The 25,725-nt window shown below is 33.0% G+C and overlaps 4 protein-coding genes and 1 long non-coding RNA gene across 7 annotated transcripts; 3 read left to right on the plus strand and 2 right to left on the minus strand.

Annotated features, from left to right (window-relative positions):
* The first annotated feature begins 1,292 nt into the window (after positions 1 to 1,292).
* LOC122528993 (transcriptional repressor protein YY1-like) lies at positions 1,293 to 4,705 on the plus strand. Of its 2 annotated transcripts, none has more exons than XM_043654698.1 (3): positions 1,293 to 2,073; positions 3,461 to 4,055; positions 4,145 to 4,705. In XM_043654698.1, the coding sequence occupies exons 1-3, from the start codon at positions 1,587 to 1,589 to the stop codon at positions 4,257 to 4,259; spliced, it is 1,197 nt and encodes a 398-aa protein (XP_043510633.1). In that variant the 5' UTR covers positions 1,293 to 1,586; the 3' UTR covers positions 4,260 to 4,705. The 2 variants fall into 2 exon arrangements, with proteins under 2 accessions (XP_043510633.1, XP_043510634.1); XM_043654699.1 differs by having other exon boundaries at positions 1,294 to 2,073; positions 3,500 to 4,055.
* Positions 4,706 to 6,244: 1,539 nt separating this feature from the next.
* On the minus strand, positions 6,245 to 7,602 carry LOC122528994 (splicing factor U2af 38 kDa subunit). Its single transcript, XM_043654700.1, has 5 exons — positions 7,439 to 7,602; positions 7,272 to 7,359; positions 7,024 to 7,090; positions 6,644 to 6,932; positions 6,245 to 6,532 (listed from the first exon to the last, which is right to left on the minus strand). Exons 1-5 carry the CDS (start codon positions 7,480 to 7,482, stop codon positions 6,298 to 6,300), a joined length of 723 nt encoding a protein of 240 aa, XP_043510635.1. The 5' UTR covers positions 7,483 to 7,602; the 3' UTR covers positions 6,245 to 6,297.
* A 15-nt stretch (positions 7,603 to 7,617) lies between these two features.
* LOC122528992 (pelle-like serine/threonine-protein kinase pik-1) lies at positions 7,618 to 9,991 on the plus strand. 2 transcript variants are annotated; one of them, XM_043654696.1, is made up of 5 exons: positions 7,618 to 7,709; positions 7,982 to 8,131; positions 8,228 to 8,854; positions 8,930 to 9,369; positions 9,444 to 9,991. In XM_043654696.1, exons 2-5 carry the CDS (start codon positions 8,017 to 8,019, stop codon positions 9,783 to 9,785), a joined length of 1,524 nt encoding a protein of 507 aa, XP_043510631.1. In that variant the 5' UTR covers positions 7,618 to 7,709; positions 7,982 to 8,016; the 3' UTR covers positions 9,786 to 9,991. The 2 variants fall into 2 exon arrangements, with proteins under 2 accessions (XP_043510631.1, XP_043510632.1); XM_043654697.1 differs by having other exon boundaries at positions 7,663 to 7,739.
* Positions 9,992 to 11,580: 1,589 nt separating this feature from the next.
* Positions 11,581 to 25,303, minus strand: LOC122529031 (scavenger receptor class B member 1-like). Its single transcript, XM_043654760.1, has 11 exons — positions 25,047 to 25,303; positions 22,056 to 22,161; positions 17,291 to 17,382; positions 17,018 to 17,178; positions 16,786 to 16,930; positions 15,756 to 15,956; positions 13,623 to 13,777; positions 13,247 to 13,533; positions 12,641 to 12,759; positions 12,252 to 12,377; positions 11,581 to 11,982 (listed from the first exon to the last, which is right to left on the minus strand). The coding sequence occupies exons 2-11, from the start codon at positions 22,087 to 22,089 to the stop codon at positions 11,680 to 11,682; spliced, it is 1,623 nt and encodes a 540-aa protein (XP_043510695.1). The 5' UTR covers positions 22,090 to 22,161; positions 25,047 to 25,303; the 3' UTR covers positions 11,581 to 11,679.
* LOC122529032 lies at positions 11,867 to 15,105 on the plus strand. Its single transcript, XR_006306728.1, has 3 exons — positions 11,867 to 12,004; positions 13,049 to 13,155; positions 14,457 to 15,105. It is a non-coding gene; the product is annotated as an uncharacterized LOC122529032 (long non-coding RNA).
* Positions 25,304 to 25,725: the final 422 nt, after the last annotated feature.

The raw sequence follows: 25,725 nt of genomic DNA on the forward strand, positions 1-25,725 counted from the left end.
CGAAAGTACGCAGACTGTTGTCTTAAATTCGCGTAATTCGCGAGCGATTATCATGGACAGTTCGGTGTACATTCGATGACAAGCTTCTTATAAATCAACCCTGACTAATGTTATTATGCCACTGTGAAGTTATCGAATGCGCAACGCCGATGAATAATGTATCGCGAATTAAGCCTTGTATCTAGTCAACGGAATAACGAGACCAGTGTTCCATAGGTGAATGCATTCGATCGAGTTTCAACACATTAGATATTACAGGGGACGCAGCTTGTGTTGGTTGCGTAAAATTCGATGTGTCGGCTGTACATAATTGACTGATCGTATCGTGCTTGGACGATCGTGTCTAATGCCCGGAATTCCCCATGAGGAATGTGAATAACGTATCGCGACGTGCGGTTCGAAAAGATCGGTTATTGAAATATCGGGTTTGGGAAACTCTTTCATATTAAGCAGCAACTTTATTCAACAATCGTGTCGATCATTTTTTGCAATCTTTCTAGTAGCTTCACAAAAAGTCCTGATCTTTTGTGGCAGAAAACTTATCGAGGTACCAGCTTTCACGTGGTCGTCGGAATCGAAGATTTTTCCACTTGAAGAATTCCGAAGAGAGCGAAACAAGTGAAAGTCAGGAAACATATACCGAACTTACTAACGACCACAAACATATAATAATCACCTGGATCCCGTCACACCAGGAAAATCGAAGGAAACGAACAAGCCGACTCATTAGCCAAAGAAGCAACAATCGACCAAACAAAAGAAACCAACATCCCAATCCCACACCAAGACCTACTAGCTTCAACGACCAAAGCGGAAAGAGAAGAATGGAACAGAATTTGGACTACGACAAATAGAACCAAAATACACGACATAGCACACCATTTCTATCAAAAAATACCAAACAACAATCTAAGCAGAAAAGAAAGAATAGCTATGACTAGGCTTCGAATCGGACACTCCGAGATCACACACGAATAGCTTCTAAGCAAAACAGAACCACCTTTCTGCAACACCTGCAACCTACAAATCACCACCCAGCACCTGTTACATGAATGCAGAAAATACCGAAGCATAAGAAGTAAATATGGATTAAACGAAAACACCGTTCTAACCTGCCAGAAACAACAAAAAAACGTTATCAACTACCTAAAGGAGACTCAACTACTAGATCAGTTATAAAGAGATAATTCCAACACGTCGCTAAAGACCTCGTAGTCAATGCGACGTTAAACCCCCATTAAAAAAAAAAAAAAAAAAAAAAAATAAGGAAGAAGAAATATATTTTAGTTGTTCTCATAAGAATTACATCGGAAGCTGTATAGTAGGAAATGTTTTCGAAATATATACAGCGTCATTGAACTTCATTGCGAACGTTACGCGCAAGTAATTCTACGTGAATTGTTTCTTTTTGCGAGAGGAATCAAAGCAACGATTCCAAATAAGGGGATTTGCTTGAGAGAAGTGCGTGGAATTTTGGATGAGCACCATTTTCCTAATCAAAATGGTGGGAGCAGATCACGTGATCAGTTAACTCGGTGTTGCGCTTGTCGCGCGAGTAACCCTGGCCAGCCATTTTGATTAGTAACATGGCGTCAGCGGAGATTAATATGGCGTCCTCGGACATAATAACCGAAGTGGAGATTCAACCTGATATTCAGGAGGTTGAAATAGAAACGATACCGGTAGAGATACCCTGCGAGACCGTGGAAACCACGATCGAAGGTGAAGATGGCCAGCCGATGATAGCACTTCAAACACTTCCAGAACCAGGACGCGAAGAAATCATACTACAGACGCAAGAGGAAATTGTCGGTAGTGATCCGCTGAGCGTGTACGATCAGATCCCGGTTCCGGAAAACGATATTTATGTCGAGTCAAGCCCCGGCCCATCGAGGAAGGGTCCTAAAAAGGCCAGGAAAAGTGGCTCGTCGAAATTCAGATCGTCCGACCATACGATTTTCGGGGAAATGGGCTCGGAAACAAAGGCAAGAAAGTGGGAGCAGAAGCAAGTGCAAATTAAGACGCTCGAAGGTGAATTCTCGGTGACGATGTGGGCATCGGGTACAGATGACGGTAAGTTTTTCATCATTTATTCCCTTCTAACCTTTCCGATAATACGGATAGAATATACACTGACCCGATAAGATAAATTCGCCTGAGAAAGACTATACCTTGGCGAGTGTATCTCCACGCACGTTGTTTCATACGCACTTCCGGTGGTCTCGAATCGATACCGTGCTTTTCACACGGACTTACCGAAGAAATTAATCGGATCCCTCGGTTCTTTATTATCAACGAATTCGTTGACAGTTTGCGTTGTTTGTTTTGATCGAGGGAACGCCATTATGCTACCAGGGGGCAGCCATATTTTGAAAATGGCTTCTTTTACGTGGATCTGTCCTGTTGAATGATAATGGCGGAAATGTACTTGCAACAGAATCGATGGAACTCTAGACCATCGTGCTACTTTTGTCTTTTTATGTACATATTTCTACTTGATTTTTAAGCCTTTTTTTCATCAACGTATTACGTCTATGTAGATTTCCACTTGAATATGCATAATTCAGCGTTTTTAGGCATTAAATTGCCCAAAAAAGATAAATTAATTCCTTCAAGTACGAAGCATTCAGACTTCTTACATCATTCATATGTAACATATCCATAGTCGTTCTGAAATGTTTGTAACTATTGAATTGATTTAAAAGATTGAATTATATTTTAATTTCCATTTATTGAAACTGTATGTTGACAGATAAAATAAAATAAAAAAAAAAATGTTTACAGAATTGTAAAACAGATCGACAAATATGTAAATTATACTGTGGTCGTATCATAGTATTATATAAATCGATAATTAAATTTATTCACATTTAATACATTTTAAAAGATCTATCTATCTACATATATATTATAAGAAAGAAATCAACAAGCTTCTTTAAGTAAAAAATTATTTTTAGTTTTAATGTACTGTACATTATGTTAATATTAAATATTCTTTATTATATCTGAAAAACGTGAAAAAGAAAACTAAAATGCTGTTATTTTATTGAAATGTATTAATTAAACAATTTTCTATTATTGAATATATAAATAGAAATCATTTTTCATACAGAAATTAATGAATTTTAATTTTTCAAAATGTACAATTTATATAAATTTTAGGTTATTTGTTAATTTAAGTTGCTTGAATGTATATAATTTTATGTATTTAGGATGTGTATATATGAATTTTCAAACAGAACATTTATTTTATATGAAAAATGTAAACAAAAAAAAGTATTGGTAATATATTATGTAACTTTATCCTTGAATATTTATTTTCAACTGGAACAGTTTGTTCAAAAAATTTCATTCATTGTAAAAGTTTATTCTGCTATTACACACAAATAAAAATATGTGATTTAAATAATGAAAAATAAATACAGTAGCTTTTGTTTGGGACTGCTTGTTGTTGTTAAAGGGAGTGTCCTATTAGCTCCTCACCTGGTGGATGTTCCAGATGAAGGCTCAAATCCAGAGCCTGATCCAGACTACACAGAATACATGACTGGTAAATCCAATACCAAATTCAATCACTCTGGAAGCTCAATTTCTGATGGAATGCCAGGTCTTGACCTTTCGGATCCAAAGCAACTGGCAGAATTTGCTAGACCTGGTCATAAATTGAAAGTACGCAAACCACCTGTTCTAGATGGTGTAGAACGCACTATAGCTTGTCCACATAAAGGATGCACAAAAATGTTCAGAGATAACAGTGCAATGCGTAAACATTTACATACTCATGGACCAAGGGTGCATGTATGTGCAGAATGTGGGAAAGCTTTTGTTGAAAGTTCCAAATTGAAAAGGCACCAGTTGGTTCATACAGGAGAAAAACCTTTCCAGTGTACATTTGAAGGATGTGGTAAAAGGTTTAGTCTGGATTTCAATCTTCGTACTCATGTTAGAATTCATACAGGAGACAGACCTTATGTGTGTCCGTTTGATGGATGTAGCAAAAAATTTGCACAATCAACGAATTTAAAATCACATATATTAACACATGCAAAGGCTAAGTAAGTAGTTAATAATCCTTTTTATACATCTATTATTTCTTTCGGTAAAAAATTATTATTTAGTAACATAAAATGTTTAATGTTTCTAGGTCACGTAATGCCATTGGCAGAGGAGTACAACAAATTCAACTTCAACAACCTCAATTTGTTCAAGTTGAAGTTGCAGATGTGGATAATCAACAATTCATTGTTTATGCTGATTAGCCCCCCTAAACAATGATCTCATATCCTATAAACCTATTATGGAATATTGTAATCATTAATTAGTAATCTAAACAGTGTAAATATTTTCATTATAAGTGAAGTGGACAGGACGTTACTAAAGCTGTTAGTATCTTTAAGAGAAGGAATTAATTAATTAATTAATCAATTTATACCTCTGTGCTTAGACGCAAAGTAAATAGATATCACAAGTACTATACTACCATAAAAAAATAAAATAAAATTACACAAAGAAGGTAGTGTATCTTCTGATATATAAAGTAGCATTACGCACTGCTCAATCTCTTCTGTCAGAGTCACACTATGATACCTAGTGCGCTCTCATGATACAACTGTATATATTTATACTTAAACTAAAATATTGTATACAGTATATTTTGGAGAAATTCTGATGAGAATAAACTACAAAATACGTCTTTTCCGTCGGACTCAATTATACCACTTTAATATACTTTTTACATTATATAATAATTGTTGATAGTTATTGGAAGAAGGAAAAATGCGTCTACTGTATATTATACCTTGATGTCCACAAAATATGATACATTTATTCCTGTAAAATTATTAAGATGTTTTTTAAGTATTGTCTTAAATGAATACTGAGAGCATTGTAAGATCAAATGGATGCGTGTTTAATATTGTCGGCATTTAAAAAAAGTCATCGATTCATTCGAAGAACCTTTGGTTGACATAATATATTTTATCACGACTACATGTACATCGATGCAATGACGTTAACGAAATTGTTAAAGAGTTTGTGTCATTTCAAAGTAGGAAGCAATAGTTTATAGATAGATTTATAATATTGACTGTATTAAATGGCGATTGCGTGCATCCCATTACATCGTTATTCATTAATATTCGCATATCACAATTTTATACATGCAGCTACGACGTTAAAACGTAATTCAATCTATATTATTTTTAGAATTATTTATAAAAAAACTTTGGATAATTTATTTAAACCATATAAAGTATATTCTTTCATCAAATTTCGTTTGCAGCTATTCACCTTATTTTTCATAGCTTTCATTTCATATATAAAAAAAACTTGGTAATTATTTCTTAAAGAATCGTTTCCCAAAATATTTTAAACAAATATATGTCACAATAATCGCGATTAAAATCTTGGTTTTTACTCGGTTTATATATCCCAGTAAGTTTTTGTACTTGTATTCTTGTAATAAAATGTAAAAAAGAACTAGAAATTTCGTTAGAGTTTAATATAGCAATTTGGCCTATTACAAATGAATACAAATACAATTTTTATTCATTTTTGTATCGTGAACATTCAGTATAATTTTTTTGTATATTGTAATAATTATTGCTTCCTATTGGAAGTAATGCTAAATGTAGTTTGAAGTATATAAAAGTTATTTTTTTGTGTTTTAGTATTATTAGTACTACAGTACTACGATTTTTTTGTTTAATATTATTGGTACTTAGTATTACATATTAACATTTGAAATTCGCAAATGTATTTAAAAATAAGGATACGTAATTTTCTAATTTTTATTTTTATTATTACACATGCAAAATTTTTTTTATACTGTGATCATTTTATACAATTATGATGTTTATATATAAAGATTCATCGATTCATTATTCATTGGAAATTAGTATATATATATATATATATTCATTTTACATTAAAAGAAAGTATATCTATTTTACAAATTTAAATTATTAAAAAGAAATTATTGACATCAGCATGTAATATTTAAAAATGCAATAATCTTCACTATGGTTAATTTCATAATTATGTATTAGGTAATTATATATCATTTCATCTCTTCCAGGTATTTATGTATATATAAAAGTTTGTTTTAAAAAAAGTATATATCCCATTTTTTTTTTGGTATTTATTGTTTAAAAGAATTCAATATGTTTAGAAATGAAATACAGTTAAATATTTGTGAAAATCTTAGCAAACATATTTTTGATAAAACAGTCATTAGAGTGACAAGTAAATTTAAATTGTTTTATTATGAAGGATTATTACAATTGAAAAATAACATAATTAATACCTTCCAGATCGTCCATCTCTACCTTTGTCATCTCTACCTTTTCGACGGTCTTTGGATCTGGATCTTCTATCACGAGATCGTGATCTTCGTTTACGATCACGACCGCGTGATCGCGAACGTGATCTTGATCGCCCTTTACCCTTTTTTCGACTATATAAATAACGTCGTAATTCTCGTGAAATAGGCTTCAAATGCATAAAATTACAAAATCCTGAACGTGTGCATTCTCTGTAAAAACATGAAATTTTTTCTTTAGGAAAAGTAGTATTGATAAAATATTTCAAAAGAAAAGTTTGTAATTTATTTGGTTTTACTTTCTGTTATTCAAGTAATATATACCCCATTTCATACTGACGACAGCAAGCTTCTCTGAAATCAGTAACTGGAGAAAGTTCGGCGTAAACTGGTCTCCCACCAAACCATCTGTTATTCAAATCATTCACAGCTCTTTCTGCATCTTCTTCTCGTCGAAATTTAATGTAAACATTCCCAACTAAGTGATCTCCAAGATTATCACACACATTCATTTCTTCTATTTCACCGTACTTGTCTTCACACTCAACAAAAACATCCTCAAAAAAGTTATCATAATGTTCTTGCATTTCTTCATCAGAAACATTTGCAACCACTGTAAAATGTTTATTGATATTGATTATAGGAATTGTGATTTTTAATATGTATGAATATATTGGTAGAAGTTTAATTTATAATATACTTACAATGAGATCCATCTGCACTTTTTGCTGAATTTTGAGGGTTTACGTAAAGGTTTTGCAACAAACATGTCTGAAACAATTAAGATAATTCACATGAATAAATGTATTTTATATTGTACAATTATATTTATTGCTAAATAATTGAAATCAAAAAACAAAATTCTCATGTAAAAGGATACGCAGAATAATACAACATTATTTAATAATATTAAGTTTGGAAAAAAGTAGAAGGTTAAGTGAAATATTCTTACCTGACTAAAAGTTGGCTTGTTATGAATTCGTGAGCATCTGTCTCCATGTCGGCAGGCACCGATTTTAAAATAAAACGAACAATTTACTCTAAAAATAAAGAGAAATAACATCATTGATATTTGTTTGACAAATGCTATTAAATGATAAATTTGAATATTCAACTTACTTGTCTTTCTCTGTACCGAAAATTGATGCCAAATACTCTGCCATACTCTGTTATTTCTTAATATTTCTAAATTGTAAGATACAATATTTTTCTGAAACATGCAAAGAGTCGTTTTGTTACAACATATACAACGTTTTGCCTATCCAGTGATTCTGATCCAAAATGGCGAATGTTGTAGCATAAAAGACTTAATAATAAGTTTGTCAGTAATTTACGATTGTGAACGTAACTTCACACTTGATCTCCAGAGGTCATGCGAGTTGTATATGAAGTATGTTCAAATAACAAAAAACTTTTTATTGTTAGTAAAACTTTTAATTACATTTTTATGTCGATCATGTAAAATTATCATCAATTACATTCTTTGTAATAGTAAATGTATAATTATTATATCTACGTCTGTTATACATTTGAGGTTATCGATAAGTTTCAAATTCTTCATCTAATAATTAACTATAAAAATAGATGGAGTTGATTTAGAGGAAAAGTTTGTTTTGTAAATTTAGTATGAATCATTGCAAGTAACAGTTATCCTTCTTCCAGAGAGTCACATGGTATGAATAAGTTATTCTTGCACTATGGCTACATCAAGCTGTACAGATAATATTAAATATGTGTATCAATTGCCATTTTTTGAACGATCAGAGCTTTGTAAAATACTTAATCAAAATGACAAGTGGGAAGAACTTGCTGGTAAGTCTCAAAAAATACCAAGATTGTGTATAATATTTAACAGTACATCATGAAACAATTTAATAGAGAGAATAAATAATTGGGCAATTCATTTAGGTACATGGATGAAATATGATGTATTGACAATACAAAGTTTGAGAAAAGAAAAGAATCCGATGGATGAATTGTTAACAATGTGGGGTCATTACAATCATACTATATTGGAATTGTTTATTCTGTTGTCTAGAATGCAACATTATCAATCTATGGTAATATTGAAATCATTTGTTGAAGAAAAGTTTCATAAGTTACTTGACAATGGAGAGGGGAATCTTCATTATAGAGTACTTGGAAAACATTTGAATAAAAATACAAAAGATTTAAGGATAGGTACACAGAATTTTAATCAGATCTTGCCACCAGAATCAAATGCATCAAAAATTATTGTAGAAAAAAATGCTAAGAAGGAATCTCATAAAATTTTAAATCAACCAATGCAAGCCATGCAGATTGGAATTACTCCAAGTAATTCTAACAATTTACTTGTTGCTTCTCTAGCAGCAGCAAATCCTGTACCAGCTTCTTCACGTGTTTCAACTAGTGGAACGAAAGATAATGGTGCCCGTATGTTTAGAACAGAAACAACCATACCTCATGTTCCTTATAATGAATTAACTGTAGCTACCAAAGAATGGAACACATATAATATATTAGGCAAAGGTGGTTTTGGGATTGTATACAGAGGTAATGAAAATAGAAGTAATAAATTATTTAATATATATTAATTTCATTTAAATAGATTATATTTTTGTTATACAGGTACATGGAAAAATACAGATGTAGCTATTAAAAGAATACAGAAAAAAGGCGCCGATTCAGATGAAAGTCATATACTTCAACTTCAACAATCTCTTAGAGAAATTAAGATTTTAAATTCTTATAGGCATGAAAATATATTACCACTATATGCTTATAGCTTAGATGGTAAAATACCTTGTCTTATTTATCAACTTATGAAAAATGGATCTTTAGAAGACCGATTATCATTAAAACATAGAAGTCTACCATTATCCTGGATCCAGCGTCATGAAATAGCTAAAGGAATTGCATGTGGTTTACAATATTTACATACAGTTGGAGAAAAGCCTTTAATACATGGTGATATAAAGAGTGCTAATATTTTGCTTGATAAAAATTTGGAACCTAGAATTGGTGATTTCGGTTTAGCAAGAGAGGGTCTAGATAGAGATTCTATGAAAGTAAGTTTTGCTTTTATTGAAAAAATATATGGAATATATTATTTTTTTGTATTGTTTTATTATTTTCATTTTAGGTAAGCAAAATTCATGGTACTAGACCATATCTCCCAGAAGAATTTTTACATGGACGAAAATTATCTACAAAAATTGATACATATAGTTATGGTATAGTTTTATTTGAATTAGCTACTGGTTTATCAGCTTATAATGAATCTAGGTTGGAAAATAAATTTTTAAAAGATTTTATTGATAATTGGGAAGATAAAAATATTTCTTTGCTAATTGATAGAAAAGCAGGTGAAAGGGACAAACAGGTTTACAACAACCTAATAATTTTAGGAAAATGGTGTACTAATCGTATGGCACAAAATAGACCCGAGATGGATTTTGTGTTCAAAAAACTAAATGACTTATGATCATGCTTTTATTTTTTATGAATATTATATAAGAATATTATATTTGTCGATAAGAATAGTCTGTAAATTTACATGTATCCTACGTTGTAATATCGAGTTTAGTGCATCATTTATGGCTATGTTCAACATAAACATGTATAACATAAACATATATAACAAATTATTACTAATTCCAATGGAATTTTTGTAATTGTATACTATAATACTTTTATGATAATATTTTTATTCTATAAAAATACATGTATTTTTATATTGATTTTATATATAATTATTTTTGGAGGAAATAAAATATTTGCTGATAATGAATATCCAAATTTTATTTCATCTATATTGTATAATAAAATAGTAGATAATGTATCACAGGTAAATATATTTTATGTTTTTATTTTCAATAAAAGTGCATTGTAAAAAATTAAGTAAAATAAAGTATAAAGAATAACGATATAAAGAAGAAGTTATCGTAACATATATTTAGTTGTAAATAGGTATATAGGTATATGCAATGCATGCACATTTTGTACATATTGCTTATTTTTTCAGTGAAATATCTTTTTAACAAATCTAAATTTCTATTTCATTATCGAATATTCAGATTATAAAAATAAAAAAAAATAATAACAAATAAAAAATAAGCAGTAAATAGCTTTAAGTTTCAAAAAGTGTCCAAAAATTTGAAAAATAATACGTTAGACAAACTCAGAATATATTTTTGCGCCCTAAGTATAATTGCTTATAATAATTAATAAATACAGATGAATTATAAAGTGTAATTAAATTTTTGCAATGATTAAAACTTCAATAGCATTCTGTTTGAGAAAAAGATGTTGTATCGAGATATGCGTTTTATACAAGTAGTGAAGTTAGTTACTTCCGGTGGTGTAAATCGAAACGAGAAGTGATAGCTAAATATTTTGTTGCAGTGATTGATGTCCTAATGAAAATATTGAATACAGAAATAGAGACATGTAAGTGACTTATTATATATGAATCTTTACTTCTTGTCGTTAAGTATGAAGTAATAACACGTATATGTATAGCAATATTTTCTTGAATGAATTCTACCAATTGAACTTTTTTCATAGAAATACAAAATGAATTATGTTCTTCCTTTTATGCATTATTGAAATACTGTCGCTACAAATTTTTCATTTTATAGACAACGAATGTGTAATAAAATTTATACTTTATATCATATTATTGATATGTTATCCCTCTCTTCTCTACGGAAGCCTTATAATGCCATCTTTTCAAAACTTCTGTGATTTGCTAGCAGCGTTGCAGACCGCGATAGACGATTTCGGAACAACCTAATTCGATATGTTGATATTATTGGTTATGTGATGTATTGAATATATGTATGATATATATAGTATGTGTATATAAATTATCCAGTAAGAAATAATCTTGTAATAACGTTCGTAAAATGTTCTTGCAATATTATTTGTTATCACATGACATTTCGTTTAATTCTGCTTAACGATTAATATTAAATATGTTTTTTTAATACATTGAAAGGGAGGAAATTTCACACTGAATTTTCAGTGTAAAAACAATACACTGGAATTTTACAAGAAGGATTAAAGCATGCAACGAGAGTATTCTGTTAAGAATAACATCGATCCATAACGAGAATATTTTTAGCGCAAAACCTTGAATGCGTACTGCAGCATAGAATACTTTTTCCCGTATTCCGAGTCGATTAAAAGTATTTAATAGAGCGCAGTGGATCCATTTTTCTTGTCACGAGAAAAGAAAAAAAGAAAGAGAGAAAAACAAGAAGACGAAGACTATCGTCTCATGGATAAAAAGATTCTTATTTCTTCTTATTTCTACCCCCTTGTTTTATATTAAGATAAAATTGAGCATCGTACATAAGTACTTTGATAGTTATTAGTTAGCTAAATAAATCAGTTTTCGACGTGATTTTTCTAACAGCCGGTAAAATACGTATTGTTGCGTATTGACCATAGTTCAACGGTATTCGTAAATCGTCGCTGTCTCTCCTGTTTTCAGTCTGCATTGTCTCCTGTTGCTGTTGTTGCTGATTAATGATCCAGAATATGGTTGGTACCAACAACACAAATAGCACCATCCCTACAATAGCCAGCGACCATATTATCACCGTTTGTCCTATTGGTCCTATTTGAAGTGCGAGTCTCATGAGAAGCATCAAGTCATCGGGAACGTCGTCTATTACCTGCAAATAAATTGATCAAAACGTAAGTTCAAAATGATTACAATTTCTTGCAACTGAGATTATAATTTTCCAGCTCCAGCTACGCATTTTTCGAGGAGGAATTACGGCCAATTATGTATTATACGTGAATAGAATTTAAAAGTTGGAAAACCTGCATGAACAGTTGTTCAGTGTTTATTATTACGCTTAAGCATCTGCTAATAATATTAGCAATATTAAATGATAATTGAGCTGTCGATTCTGTTAAAATTTGAATGAGGAGTACTCACCATTTCACTCCAGAATAAGGGTATTACCATATTGCTGAAGGGTTTAATCCGGCGATTATAGCTAGTAGGATGCATGACGAGATTGATCTGCATTTTTGAGTTCACTTTCATCGGGATACCGATTGTCTGTTAAAATAGAGGAGAAGAATACGGTGATGTTAGTCATTGATTGTCTTAATAAGCAAATTTGACTATTGTATTGTTGTATTATTGTATTGTTGTACTTGTGAAACAAGGCGAGAATAGTCTCTTGTTAGGAAAAATAATACTTTTGATAAAAAACTATTCAAGAAGTAACAGCCTCGCAATATTTAAATTATGAAACAAATGAAGCGTATCATAAAATAACCATGCCGAGTTATTTAATTAAATATTGATATTATATTTACCGGTTGTAAAATAACCCTTGTAGAATGTTTTTCCGGATCTGGTTTTATACCATCGATATCTTCCACTAAACTGGGATCACCGTTAAGGAAGTGTGGTAAAGACATCGCTGCAGGGATTCCTTGAGCAGTACAGAATGAAATATAATTATGTTTAAGTTACAACACTACGAGGTGAACATTATTAAGTATTAATACGGTTGTTCTATTCCTTTAAATTGTTGTAAAAAGAAAAAAAATTGTGTTAAAAATTTCATTCGAAGAGTCTAATCTTAAAAAATGGCGTAACCCTTCTAGCTACATATGTTCGAAAAACGATTGGTTTAACACTGCTTTGTAGAGACATGTTTTTGTAGACTTCTGCACTATGTTCTTCTCGTAAAGTTCAAAGTTTGACATTTGACGTTACAGCTTAGCCGATGATGTTACGCTCACAGGTGGAAACTTTGCCATACTGATATTTAGTCGACGAGCTCGAATCGTGGAAGAACATACATCATCGAACAAGTCAACGTATGGTGAGTCGAAAATGATAATAAATCCAATATTGTTAAATATTTCTCCATTAGTTAATTACTCACTAATTAATCCGTATTAAATAGTACGTACTATAGTAACACGGCGTCAGGTCAGATAGCCCTTTCTTCAGACATTTATCCTTGTTTCTGCAATAACACGCGTTGTCTGGATTTTGGTCAGGAGGATCTAAGAAATTGTCGGGCATGGTGTAAAGATAACCATTTATACCGTTCTCTAGCATCACTTCCTCTTTGAAAACAATTGGTATCGGTCTGCACAACGATTTTCTATATATTCTGAATACAGCATGTTTGTCGATATACATTGGGAATAATTCTCCTTCGGTGCTTCCTTTTACGCGATTACAAACTGTGTTTCTGTAACATAAACAGTTGATAGATGGTACTCGATTCTTTCGCTCAATTCTTTAGTAATTAATTTCTCGTTGGCTTCTCTCTTCACTTACTCTGGACGTATTTCTTTTTCCTCGCGGTATCCCCAATATGATAATCCTCGATTGCCGTTGTACAATTCTATACTTAAATAACGTCCTTCCTCCTCGGTCATGTTTTTATTTTTCTTTATGTTCATGAGCACGACGTTCTTCCCCTCGTCGTACATCTAAATATTATCAATGAATGCCTTTCATTAAAAACTGTCATTAAACGAACAATCGGTAACGATAACATTGTTAATTATTCTGTAAAATATTGATAAACATGGCTTAAGAAGAGAAAAATTGAAAACTTATTAAGTATTAATTTCTCAATATTTCCATTGCAAATCGACAATACGCAATTAAATCAGTGAAACATTGAATCAGTAATAACATTTCAGATTAGAAAATCATCCTCTTATCCGTCCCGCATTTTTTTAACTTAATTTGTTTCTTGGTAACAAATTGACACAGTTGAAAAACAAAAAGATAAATAGTCACATTTGCAAATAGACTAAATTTCCATTTAATTTTATGTAAGAGTTAAATATATACTCTCATGCATAGATACTTAATTTTACATCGTGGTCTTATATTTTCTAGTTCTATAAATATCGTAACATCGAGTAGGTGGTAGATTGAATACGTAATTTACAATTATAATAATTGGAAGGCAATGTACTGTCTGTCGAGAGACTTGAAAACAAATATTACCTGTTATCATATGCAACTCTGGCAGCGTATTTGGCGTATTAAAAATATCAAAAATATATGCTGTATATTAAAAAAGAAGTATCGTTACAGAATCTCGTCTTTTGTATCTATACTTATGTGTTGTAAAATAATAATGATTTATTGTTTCAGTTTATGAATCAGTTTTCCACGGTATTTGTGAAATGTGTTTTGATCGTATCAGAAGAAGAAAAGAGAGAAAAATACACGAGATGAATTAAATCTACAATCTAAAACGACATAGAATTTGTACGTTCTATGAAATTAAATATTTTTAGTAGTTAGCAAAATAATTCTTCTTTATAGCAAATGAGAATACAATTTCCCTATGTGGATTATCGTTGTCTATAAAAAGGTTCAAAGTATAAAAGTGAAATAGTTGAGCAAACTCACTGATTGCTTTTTGTGCAGTTAGGAGTTGTTGACATTAGCCTCGTAAACTCTGAAATGTGGGCATGTCTGCATAAACAGTGAAAGGATCAACGACTGAAATAATTGCGAAAACCATTGGCAATTTGGTACATATAGCTGCTGCCAAGATGCTAATGTCTATATGTACCTGATATTGCACTTGACTGGCACGCTCATGCATATATAATATGACATATTTCAAGTAAATTAACTGATAATATAAAACTGTCTAGAGTGCGTGCATGCTATAACTGTACTCGGTGTAGTCGTGCCTGTAAAAGTTTAGCAACAGAAAGTTTCAAACGATTCGATCGATTCATATGCAGTAAGGTAAGCCGATTGTGTCAACAACCGGTATATTTTTCATTTATGACTTTTTTTCCCCCCCGACGATAATTTATCTCGTACGAAATGCGGCGGCACTGCAATCGGCGTCAAATTAATGGTTCTAAGCTTGTGTACTCGCAATAGTTATCGCAATTCTTTCCCCATACTTTTTCCTTAATTAGTTGTTCTCTTGATAATTCTAATCTTAATAATTCTAATCGCGGTCTCGTTGGGCGTTGTTGCCATCGAAAATTCCGATAAACACGAGAATAATTTTTCACCGTCGTTAACTGTTCACGGGCGTTTGTCTCGCGAATGTTTTTGCAAATGAAATTGCATGCCGTTGGCACTTCTTGCCTTCCAATTATTATAATTGTTACTATAAAGTAACGGATAATGAAAAGCAAAGATCAATGACAAGTTGCGTCGGATAAGTTTTGCTTTTTGCATAGCAATCTTCTGCGAGCTTGTTAATTATTCCATTTACGGAAGTAATGAAAAGAAAATATGCGTATCGCTGTGTTTTTGCCAGTATGAAATACCAGTCTTAAGAAAATTTTTTTTTTTTTCCCCCTCCCCAAGCCTATTAATGTTTTTAATCTTTTCCTAGAATGGAATTGCGTATCGATATCACGTCATAAATGTCACGAGCTACTTCACTTGCTTTAGTTCCGCTTGAACAAAACAACTCACCCTGTCGAGCAATCCGAATTTACCGAAGTCTATGTAATTTGGCAGGATTCCACTTGCCAAACGAATCAGAGGATCTTCGTAACCCCACAGATATTCCTGAACGCTTAAGTGTAGTATCGGTTTACTTTGTAACACGTTCGTCAGGCTGGTCAGGGGGTAGTTCACGAAAAATCCGGCGTTGTGAATCGTCGAGAAGAATCCCTGTATGTTGAGAGCAACAATAGCAAAGAGAAGAGGCAATGGAAATGAACAAAAAATAGTAAAGATCATTCGCAGAATAATACATAATAACTTTCCCTTATTTTGATTCAACTCGGCGTTTCCTTCAATGTGTTCTTCAACGATGTCAAAGAATTCATTTTCGTCAATATAAAGAATTCGGGAATAAATAATTGCGATGAAACACGTGATTTTAACAAAAGTTCCTTCTTAGCCGAATCGTTTGTGACTTCTGTGAAATTCTACTCGTGATATTTTGTGTGTGTGTTAATCGCAACCACAAATTCTCCTCTTACAGCGAAAACTAAAATGCTTGTAATCGTGTGTATCGCGGGGCAAAAAGAAAAAAAAGAAAGAACACTTACAAAGTATTGACGCAGAGTGTTCGTTTATTATTATTAATCGCCGTGACTGATGTAACATTTATTTACACGGATCTGCGTAATTGCCACAATTAAATTGGTTATAAGTGCTACGATTAAATCGTTTTTCTTCTCCGACCATTTATTTCACGTACAATTTCGGAATTAATGTATTAATGACATACTTGATCAGCATTGATAAAAGTGGTGTCGTTTTGAAGATTGATCGTTTCGCGCGAATGCATAATTAAAACGTGGCGATCGATAAGAAGTTACACGTAATCGCCGGTCAATATGTCAAATAATCCTCTTTGAAAAACACTCACGCCGCTTCTTGTTAATATTTTTTAATTTGTCGTCAGATCGGTGCGATCGATCAATTACTTGATTGGTTAGGTGGAGACAGTAGAATTACCGGATTGACTTGATGAAATGAGACGTTCACTCACCAACATGGGTATATTCGGCACATCGACCCAATCATCCTCCGGGTTGCCGACTGACATTTCCGGTACGTACACTATCTTCCTCATCGGGACGAACGAGATCGTGCCGTTCTCGTGCCAGGTGATATTTTCGTTTTCTAAAACCTCCCTGCGAAAGAGTAGAGGGAGAGACGAGGCAATGAAAAGTTAGAAGAGGACGTTCGGTCCAATTGGAGAATGTTTTTGAATCAATTACTTATAGACGTAGGGGCCGATCTCCTCAACCTTTAATTTCACACCGCCTTTGAGGAATTCCTCCGCGTTCGTGACATTGAATATGTACACTTTTATGTAAACATCAATGGGAGGCTTCTTCCATAATTCGAAAAGCATCGAGTCTGGCGCCATTTGAAGTTTCTGAAACAGGTTTCGTCAATTAGCCGATGACGCCTTTGAAACGATTTCGAACAATTAGTTTCGATGATCTTCTTTTTCACGGTGACGAGAGAATTTTCAATCGCACACTTACGTAATCCAGCACCAATTTTACTGGATCGATGAGATATATAAGATAGGACAGGACGCTGCAACTGATGCTCAGCAAAAATAATACTATGCATTCTGTAACACAGGAGAGCAGAATGATAACTCCTTTTTTCTTTTTTTTTTTTTAAATAAATAATATGATGGTGTAATACACATGATATCAATCGATCAATATATATATAATATGAAATTAAACGAATAAAAATGTAGGCTTAAATATAATCTTCAAACTCTTGGCCTCAATTGAATTCGGTATCAGAGATATCGATATCAAAGGCATCATGTATTTGACTGATATCAAACTGCGTAAAATTAAGTATTTTTAGTAAAAAAAAAAAAAAAAGAACAAACAAAATTTATTATCCCGATACGAAAATGCGGTAAAATTGATACTTCGCGTGACATTGAAGATGACTTTTTCAAGACAATATCGTTTATCGTTTTAAAGGTTTATCGTCCAAACTGTAAATTCCTCGTATCACGACGGGTCGCGATACCGTGAAGAACTTAGGCGAATGAAGGTTATTGATTTACATGCGTAAAAATAGGAGAGAAGAATGTACGCAACGGGATTTATTTTCACGTGTGAGGTCGTATACGTGTTAAGGTCTGTTTATTGTTACTGGAAAAGAGTGACGCTTTGAAGAAATAATTAAATCTCAATGAGAGTGAGTTGTTGCTTTCATCAATCATATCGCACCGTCGTGGTACTCGAATAAAAAACAGCGATATTGGTTAAATACGATTGTGCATACAGCGTTAATTCGATAATGAACTATAGAAAAAACTCTCATCCACGAATAATATAATATAATAAAATCGATCCAAGTTTAAAGGTTCACGTTCCTTGATGTTTTCTCCCCGACACGAAGCTGACGTTCACCGTGCAAATTAACTAAGAAGTCGCAACGGTTCGTCCAATTGTCCTCAACGTCGCAAACAAACAAGGTTGCAGATACAAGCGTCAGGTGTGCAGTTCACTCTCTTTTTGCTTTTGTATTTTATTATTCCATGAATATTTATAACAGATTTCTTTAGTCATTGAATGGTTAATCGCGAATAAATTTTGCGCCGCGAACGCAAACTTTTTCTTCATCGTGAAGAAAAGCAGCGAACGCGATTCAAAGATCTGAATAATAATACCCAGACGATCTTCTATTTTTACGTTAACTTTTTGTTACATCGGTGCAATGTTTATTGTCTTGCCGTAGTTTTTCAATCGGATCTTGAATTCATTTTAAAAAGTCTCTCCTCACCGGGTCGACCAGTCTCGATCACCTTAAATTTCATTCGAATGGTGCGCGAGAGCCGCGTTGTTCATTGCTCATGCAAATTGCACGCGTCATGCGTTACGCAGAAAACAATTATAATTTTTTTCCCTCGATATAATTTCTCCTTTCGAGCAGTCACGAATCCGGTTGCTATGAATTTGATTTTCAAGAAGGACGTTCATAAAATATGTATTTAGGAGAAACGCGGTTGGTCAGCGTTCGCGATTCTTCTACAACAGATTCGAAACGTCACGATGCAAGCGTTATTGATAGGCGTCAGTCGTGCCCTACGTACGCTACGTGATTCACACGTGTCCACCTTGACTCGATTGATAATTCGAGCAATGCCAGTTTAAGAATATGGACCACATTGAAAAAAGATGAAACGAAAATTTTCTGTTCTTAATTGGATGAAACCCTCTGTGCTCTTAATTGGGTGATTGGAAACCAGTCCCATTTTTACTGACGTCGTAAATCGGCCATCGTATCAGGACTCTTATACGTTTTTTACTCGTCTACGTCTGTGTCTCGTCTTATTTTTTACAAAAAAAGTTGAATCGACGATCGTTATACGTTTCTTCGAATAAAACAGGGAGGCAATTTCTAAGAAATTAAGCTCCACTTATGTCGTAATTGACGTACACGGGCGTTATTTCGAATTGCAGTTTGTTTTTCAATTTGATATTTATTACGCGCGAATGTGTTATATTATATATATGTTATATTATTATATTATATATGTGTTATATATTTGCAGCGAGATAATTTATATAATTTTACTGACTTATATAATTTTAAAGAGGCGATTACTTAATCATCTGTAGTAATTCATGTTCACTGAAATTATCTTTGGTTAATGAAATACTTATCACGTACATATGTAATGTTTTTGATAATTTCTCTCGCTAGTCTTCAAGTGGTTCGTTATTTGCTGAAAAATATGCAAATTTAGCATCTTGTGCAAGACACTGTTCTCTACGCATCGCTAGTACTTAGTTTATCAGCACGTTCCATTTTTAACGCGATATGTCATCGGATGTGTGCCTTTACCAAAATGGTGTATCTACTTATCTTTAGTGTCCATAGTGAAATGTGAAATGTATGCTAATGTCATTGTGTATGTGCTAATAATTGTCACGGTGAACAAATGTCATTTACTTTTACAGTTTGGAAACGTGAGTTGAATGAGGAATAATCGAGACGAGAATCGATGGTAGAACACGTTGCTACATATTTACTGTACATACGTACGTACCAGTGCCATGAATAAAAAATGATACAACGTACATTGTAATAAATACATCATACATTGTAATAAATACATCATACATTCAGTGTTTAATTACGTAACATACCGTTTGCAAATTCATAGAGAAATGCAAGATCAAGCGTCTGGAATGAAAAAGTAAAGTTTGATTATATTAAACGCGACTTGAACGTCGGTGAACGTAACCGGTTCTCAAGAAGTAGTGGATCGGATAATAGCGGAGCAAATATCGGCTCAAAAGTTAATGTTACCCATCGAAGGTTATGCACATCTACATGAAAATCGTTGATCTCTTTATAATGGTGTTTTCAGTATTCGCTATGCATTTCATTGTCAGCTTCCAATCGAAGATTATTTCGCGACGAACGAAGGATAATAATTTATTGCGGAATGATTTACTGCGGTGCAGAAGGTAGTTGATAAATATGAAATAAATATGACGCAAAGGGTAGTTAATAAATACAAAGTACATGTAAGCAACGTGATAATTACATTGTTATGATGCAGATGATGACGTATTAAATAACAGGCAAAAGCGTTAATAATTCAACGGAGATCCGGAAGATCGAGATCGATACATAAGTCTTCGAACCACTCCAACATCTTAGTGCAAGTCTCGTTCTAGTAATAAATATCTTATCAATAGGAGACTTTTCTGCTTGAAATATCGTGAAATTATTCACTCGTAATGTAAATGGCTTCTCGTGAGATAAAAGTTCAGTGACATGTAACATTTGCGACGTGCGCAGTTTCTTCGTTTCGGCGAAAGATCGGAGAGGAAACGTTATCGATCGTTATAGACAAAATAGAAATGAGTTCGCGTCGAGGTTCAAGATCAAACGACCGGTGGCTAGCCTAACCATCCTTCATCTGTCTTCCGCGAACGCGTGTACAATTTTTTTCGAAATCGCCATTGCGAAACTCCGCGCCACGCTATCGTTTCCATACGTTTTCACGCCATTTCAACGACCAATGAAAATCTTTTAAAGGTTTGCCGAACCGCCTTCGAAGTCGATTTATCTATTCCGAAAATATGTTAATACGCGGCGCGCGGCATAATTCGCCCTGACAGCGGAGATATTTCAGAGGAATCTGGAACTTCTTTTTTCTTTCCGTGGAAGAACGCCCTTCGAACAACCAGTTTTTAGCAGGTTGAATACAGCGTGGCGGAAAGTTGAATAAATTGAGACGTGCGCGTATGTACGTTTCTACTTTCAAAGGATCAATTTGCGACCTTGTTGTGTTCGGTGTTCTTACAATCGGTTCGCCAAGGCTCCGGTTGCCCAACAAGCGCGGTTTCCTGGGAATTTTTTCGAATTTTCGTACGAAACGATCGGTATACACGGCGGTGTACTTCAAAAAAGGTGTATGCAAGTACTAATAAAGATGTGTAAATAATTTGATTCGAGCATCGCGGGAATCGCAATCCGTCTTCAGATTGCTGCTTATTACTATTGCTTCTGTTACTTCCATGTTGTTCAAATCGATTCTTCTATTTTTTTCATTTTTTCTTTTTTTTTTTTTTTTTGCGTCGTTTCGTAAACCATCTAAACAGCACATTTTTCTGATCTCTGACACTCTCAATTGAAAATTACGATTCGTAAATGGCAGCTACATTGGTTTTCTTTTTTTTTTCACCTCAATTATTCACGAAGATGTAATTTTTATCGTCGCGTTGAAAACTCACTAATTGAATTATTAATTGACAATCGTCTGGACATGGCGGGAGCGGAAGTAAAAAGTAATAGATTATAAGATCCAATTAGATAGATATAAAATATAAAGTGCAAACATCTCTGTTCCTTTTTCCTTTTTCTTTTTTTTTCTAATTACGCTTGAAATTATTTAAATGATACTTAAATCGCACTTGAAACATAAATCGCGATCTTAGCTGTCACTTGCACGTGATCGTTTTGTAATTCAAATGATTATAAATGGTTCGGAGGAGAACAGGGGATTGAGAAAGGGTCGCGATCGTTTCATGCAAAGTCTTTTCAATGCTGACATCTCTTCTTTCTTTTCTTTCTTTTCTTTTTTGGTGTAACTGAGATGCTTAGATAACGGAAACATATTGTTAGGTTTAATCGAGATTGAGTGTACGTTTAATTATCGTGAATTTTATTATACCAGCCACGGCAACATTCCTTTCCAAAACTCAACATTCTTACTGACCGATGTACAAGTGCATTTACACGTGCATACGTACTTACTTTTAAACTGTGGCAGCGGATTTGTGAACTTCATCGTTGCGGCCTGATTTTCACGCTTGCCACTCTATGCTTCACTTCCTTCTTTTTCTCCTCTTTCTCGATCGTTCTGAAACATAAGGATTGCCTCGTTACGGCACCACCATGTCGATCAACGTTGCACCTGTAATCTTAATTCCTCGCTAGACGTAAGAGAAGAACAATTATTACACTCGAAAAAGTTAACTTTCCCTCCCCCCCCCCATTTCCCAATTAGAAAAATTCTTATTGTCTTATTATCGTGTCTCGTTTACAAGACGATTGCAACGTACTCGTATGTACCTTACATACGTTCACGTTTGCATACGACACTTAGGAATTCTATTAGGAGCTGTTTGATCGGACAGGAAGTTCGAAGAAACGTGAGCAAACAGGAGGCTGTGAGAAATATCTTGGGCAGCGTGTCAAAATCAAGCGTGAATCATAAAAATGTAAATTGTAAATTTGAAACGGAACTCGGCTTCACGTATGTTAATATTAATTTGTAAAGAGTTTAGTTCAATGTTATTCACACAGCTACGAAGCGGTATAGTCTCTTTTCATAGGTTCTATTTATTTCTCTTTATTTTTTGGTTGTCTTACGTAGCAAGGTGCATCTACGTCATTTAGATCGTCTATGCAAATGTTTGTGAGTAATGTGTCTGGAGGCACTTTGCAATGTTAATAATAATATGACAGTAACATTGCAACGACGATATAAACCTTTTGTTGTTGAATAATTAATAGCTACGTTACAGCGAATCGATGGTCTGAATCAGTCTAATTTCAATCGACGTTAATTGGTTGATCTGTATAATATAATTTAATTAAAATCGATATGTCTGCTGGGAAATTAAATTGGCTATATCTTTCAACTGTCGACGACACATACATATTACATACATATTAAGTTTCAAATGTTCAAATTTATTTATTAACTATACAAATTCTGAGAAATTTACGACGTTCTTTTTCCTGTATTACATATTTAACATTTGACAGATATATGTATATACACGTGACGTGATTGTCTTTAGTAAGTAACAAGTCCTCTCATTTTGAAAATGTCAGGCTAAAGTAACATTGGAAACGTAAAAACTTAATAAATAAAAACGAAAAAGAAGAAGAAATATTTTATCACAGGCGTCCCTTTGTAATTTTATTAAGATTAATATCCTGAGTTATTGGAAGGATTTATGAACTTTTTTCGTGGTACGTTTAAATCAGATTCGATATTCGAAAAGGATTTTTTTCCCTTAATATGACGAAACATGTCATCAATATTCTGCGACCAAAATTTTACAGTCTCGTATAATTCAAAAATTTTCTGGACAGATGATGCAGATAGTTCCAAAAGTACGCATATACGTAATTGGAATTTACCCGGAATATTTTATGCATCAATTTCTCACTGTCTGTCTTTTTATATTCTTATAAAATTTTTAAAAATTAAATAATAGTAAAATTTTTATATATTATTATTAAATAATAAAATTTTTATATTAATATAAAATATACATTTTAAAACAATGACGAGGATGTGAAACGAATATTCACATTTTTAAGAATATAATATCATGCATTTTCAATATAAAAGTATATCGTGTTGTTAAATATTATTAAATATGTTAAATATTATCTTTACAATGCTTTCTGTTTCGAATTTCTCCGATCTTATTCACTTAATGACTTTAACTAGTTAGGCAATATAGGTATACTGTGTAACAAGTACCCCAATACGTGTGATTTAGAAATTTGGTAGAAGATCTTCCTTTAAATACTTGCCATTAAAGTCTTGCACTTTAGCGAAATGAGTTTCCAGAAAGATCAATTGACACTATTATTCACCTTTTCGAGGATAAAATTGTCTATACGTTCAGTAAAAATATTCTTCGAATCTTCTTGAAGTGAGGATCCGTCCAAAGAATTGAGGAACGTCAAATTTCTAACTCAATGATGAATACTTTTTGGAATTGAATGCTTGAAAAATCTCAACGATATTTGAAACCTCTTAGAACCTATTCCACTTATTCGGAAGCTAACAGGAAAAGAAGTAGGCGCAAATGCCACAAATTTACGTCAATAAAATAATGAATGAACCATCAAATCTATTTAATTTCTACTTATTATTGAATTGCATATCTCTTGTTCCGAGGACACGTTCGTATCATCTTTGATTTATCTGTAATTAATTATAACGCAACGCTAAGTTATTTATTCTTTTGTTCTGCTTCTAATTTTTTTTTTTGATCATTTTGCAAAACGCAACGATAACTGAAGCCGCGCGCAACTGACAGCTCTCGGAGGTATAATAGATTAAATGATGGGGCTATCTTGTTATTTTTCGAATACGCGCCTTGCATCGATATCGAAAGAGAATGCATATGCAAAATGATACGTGATACGAATGTCTAGCATCTCTTAAATAGAATCAGAAGTGGTAAGCTGCACAAAGAAAATATATTCTGCATACTTAATAAGCACGATGATAATGATAATGATACAGTGATAATAATTTTCACAAGCTCTCGTATACTGCTTCCTGATCTAAAGATTTTTCTTCAAGAAAAAAAAGAAAAAAAAAAAAAAAAAAATCTCTAAGGTGACATGTGGAAAAGAAAACAATTTATTGTAAATAATTTGTAGTTTCTTGCACTTTCAATGTCAATTTCAATATTGCTGGTATACATAAACTGCTTCGATTATTAATTAGTATTAATTAGTCACTATCACAATTGACACACGATTGATTTGATTGATACCCGATTAATTGACTCTCAATTTCATCGTTTTATCGAACGTAAGATTATTTTATCCAGCCGGCCTCGGGTCAAATTCTATTCACGTGGCATTTTTAAAATAAAACAACGGACGAATCTTGCCAAATTACCAAATTTCGTTTGTTCTGTCGTTTTATTGATTAAACGTTGAGAATTCGAAGAGTTCAGCCGCACAACACTTGAACGTTTTACTTACTGAAGGAATTTCAAACTGGTTTAGTATACTGATTTTGCTTTTCACAGTTCCATCGTCCTTCGATGCTCCCCGGTTGTCGAAATAAAACTGAATACGATGTCTCTCCACGCAATGATTAAACGCACAACACGAACCAATTAACCGGAGATTTAACACGCCGATTCGTGTTCGGTGAAAATTCGTGATTCTTCCGCCAAGGCACGTTATATCGTTTGCAACTACACGTTCCCTCCTTATCTTGTCATTAATGAGCATGAGTCTTGTATTCACTCTGCTTTATACCGTCTCCTGATCACTAACCCCCATACGACGCCAATGAAGACAACGTTTACGATTTCTCTCGTTCCTCGATAAATTAACGTATTGTTTCAACGCGATAGCTGTGAAATATTGAAAAGATTTTCATTCTCTTTCCCTTTTTCTTTTCATTCAGCGATAAAATATACGCAGTGTCAGTACAATTCTACTTTGTTGCAGTTTATTTCTTTTGAGAAATAACTGAGAAGAATCGATTTACAATAATGTGAACATGTTAGACTTTGGTATCTGATTGTGATAATCTTATTCAAAAAGGAAAATTACTTTACGCGTAAGAAGTGAAACTGTGCGGACTTCGTTTCTCGCTTGGGAATTGATATTTTTAGAGATAATTATTAGAGATTTGTAACAATCTGGTTAT

Source organism: Frieseomelitta varia, unplaced genomic scaffold (genome assembly GCF_011392965.1).
Source record: "Frieseomelitta varia isolate USP_RPSP 00005682 unplaced genomic scaffold, Fvar_1.2 scaffold_275, whole genome shotgun sequence".
NCBI lineage: Eukaryota > Metazoa > Arthropoda > Insecta > Hymenoptera > Apidae > Frieseomelitta > Frieseomelitta varia.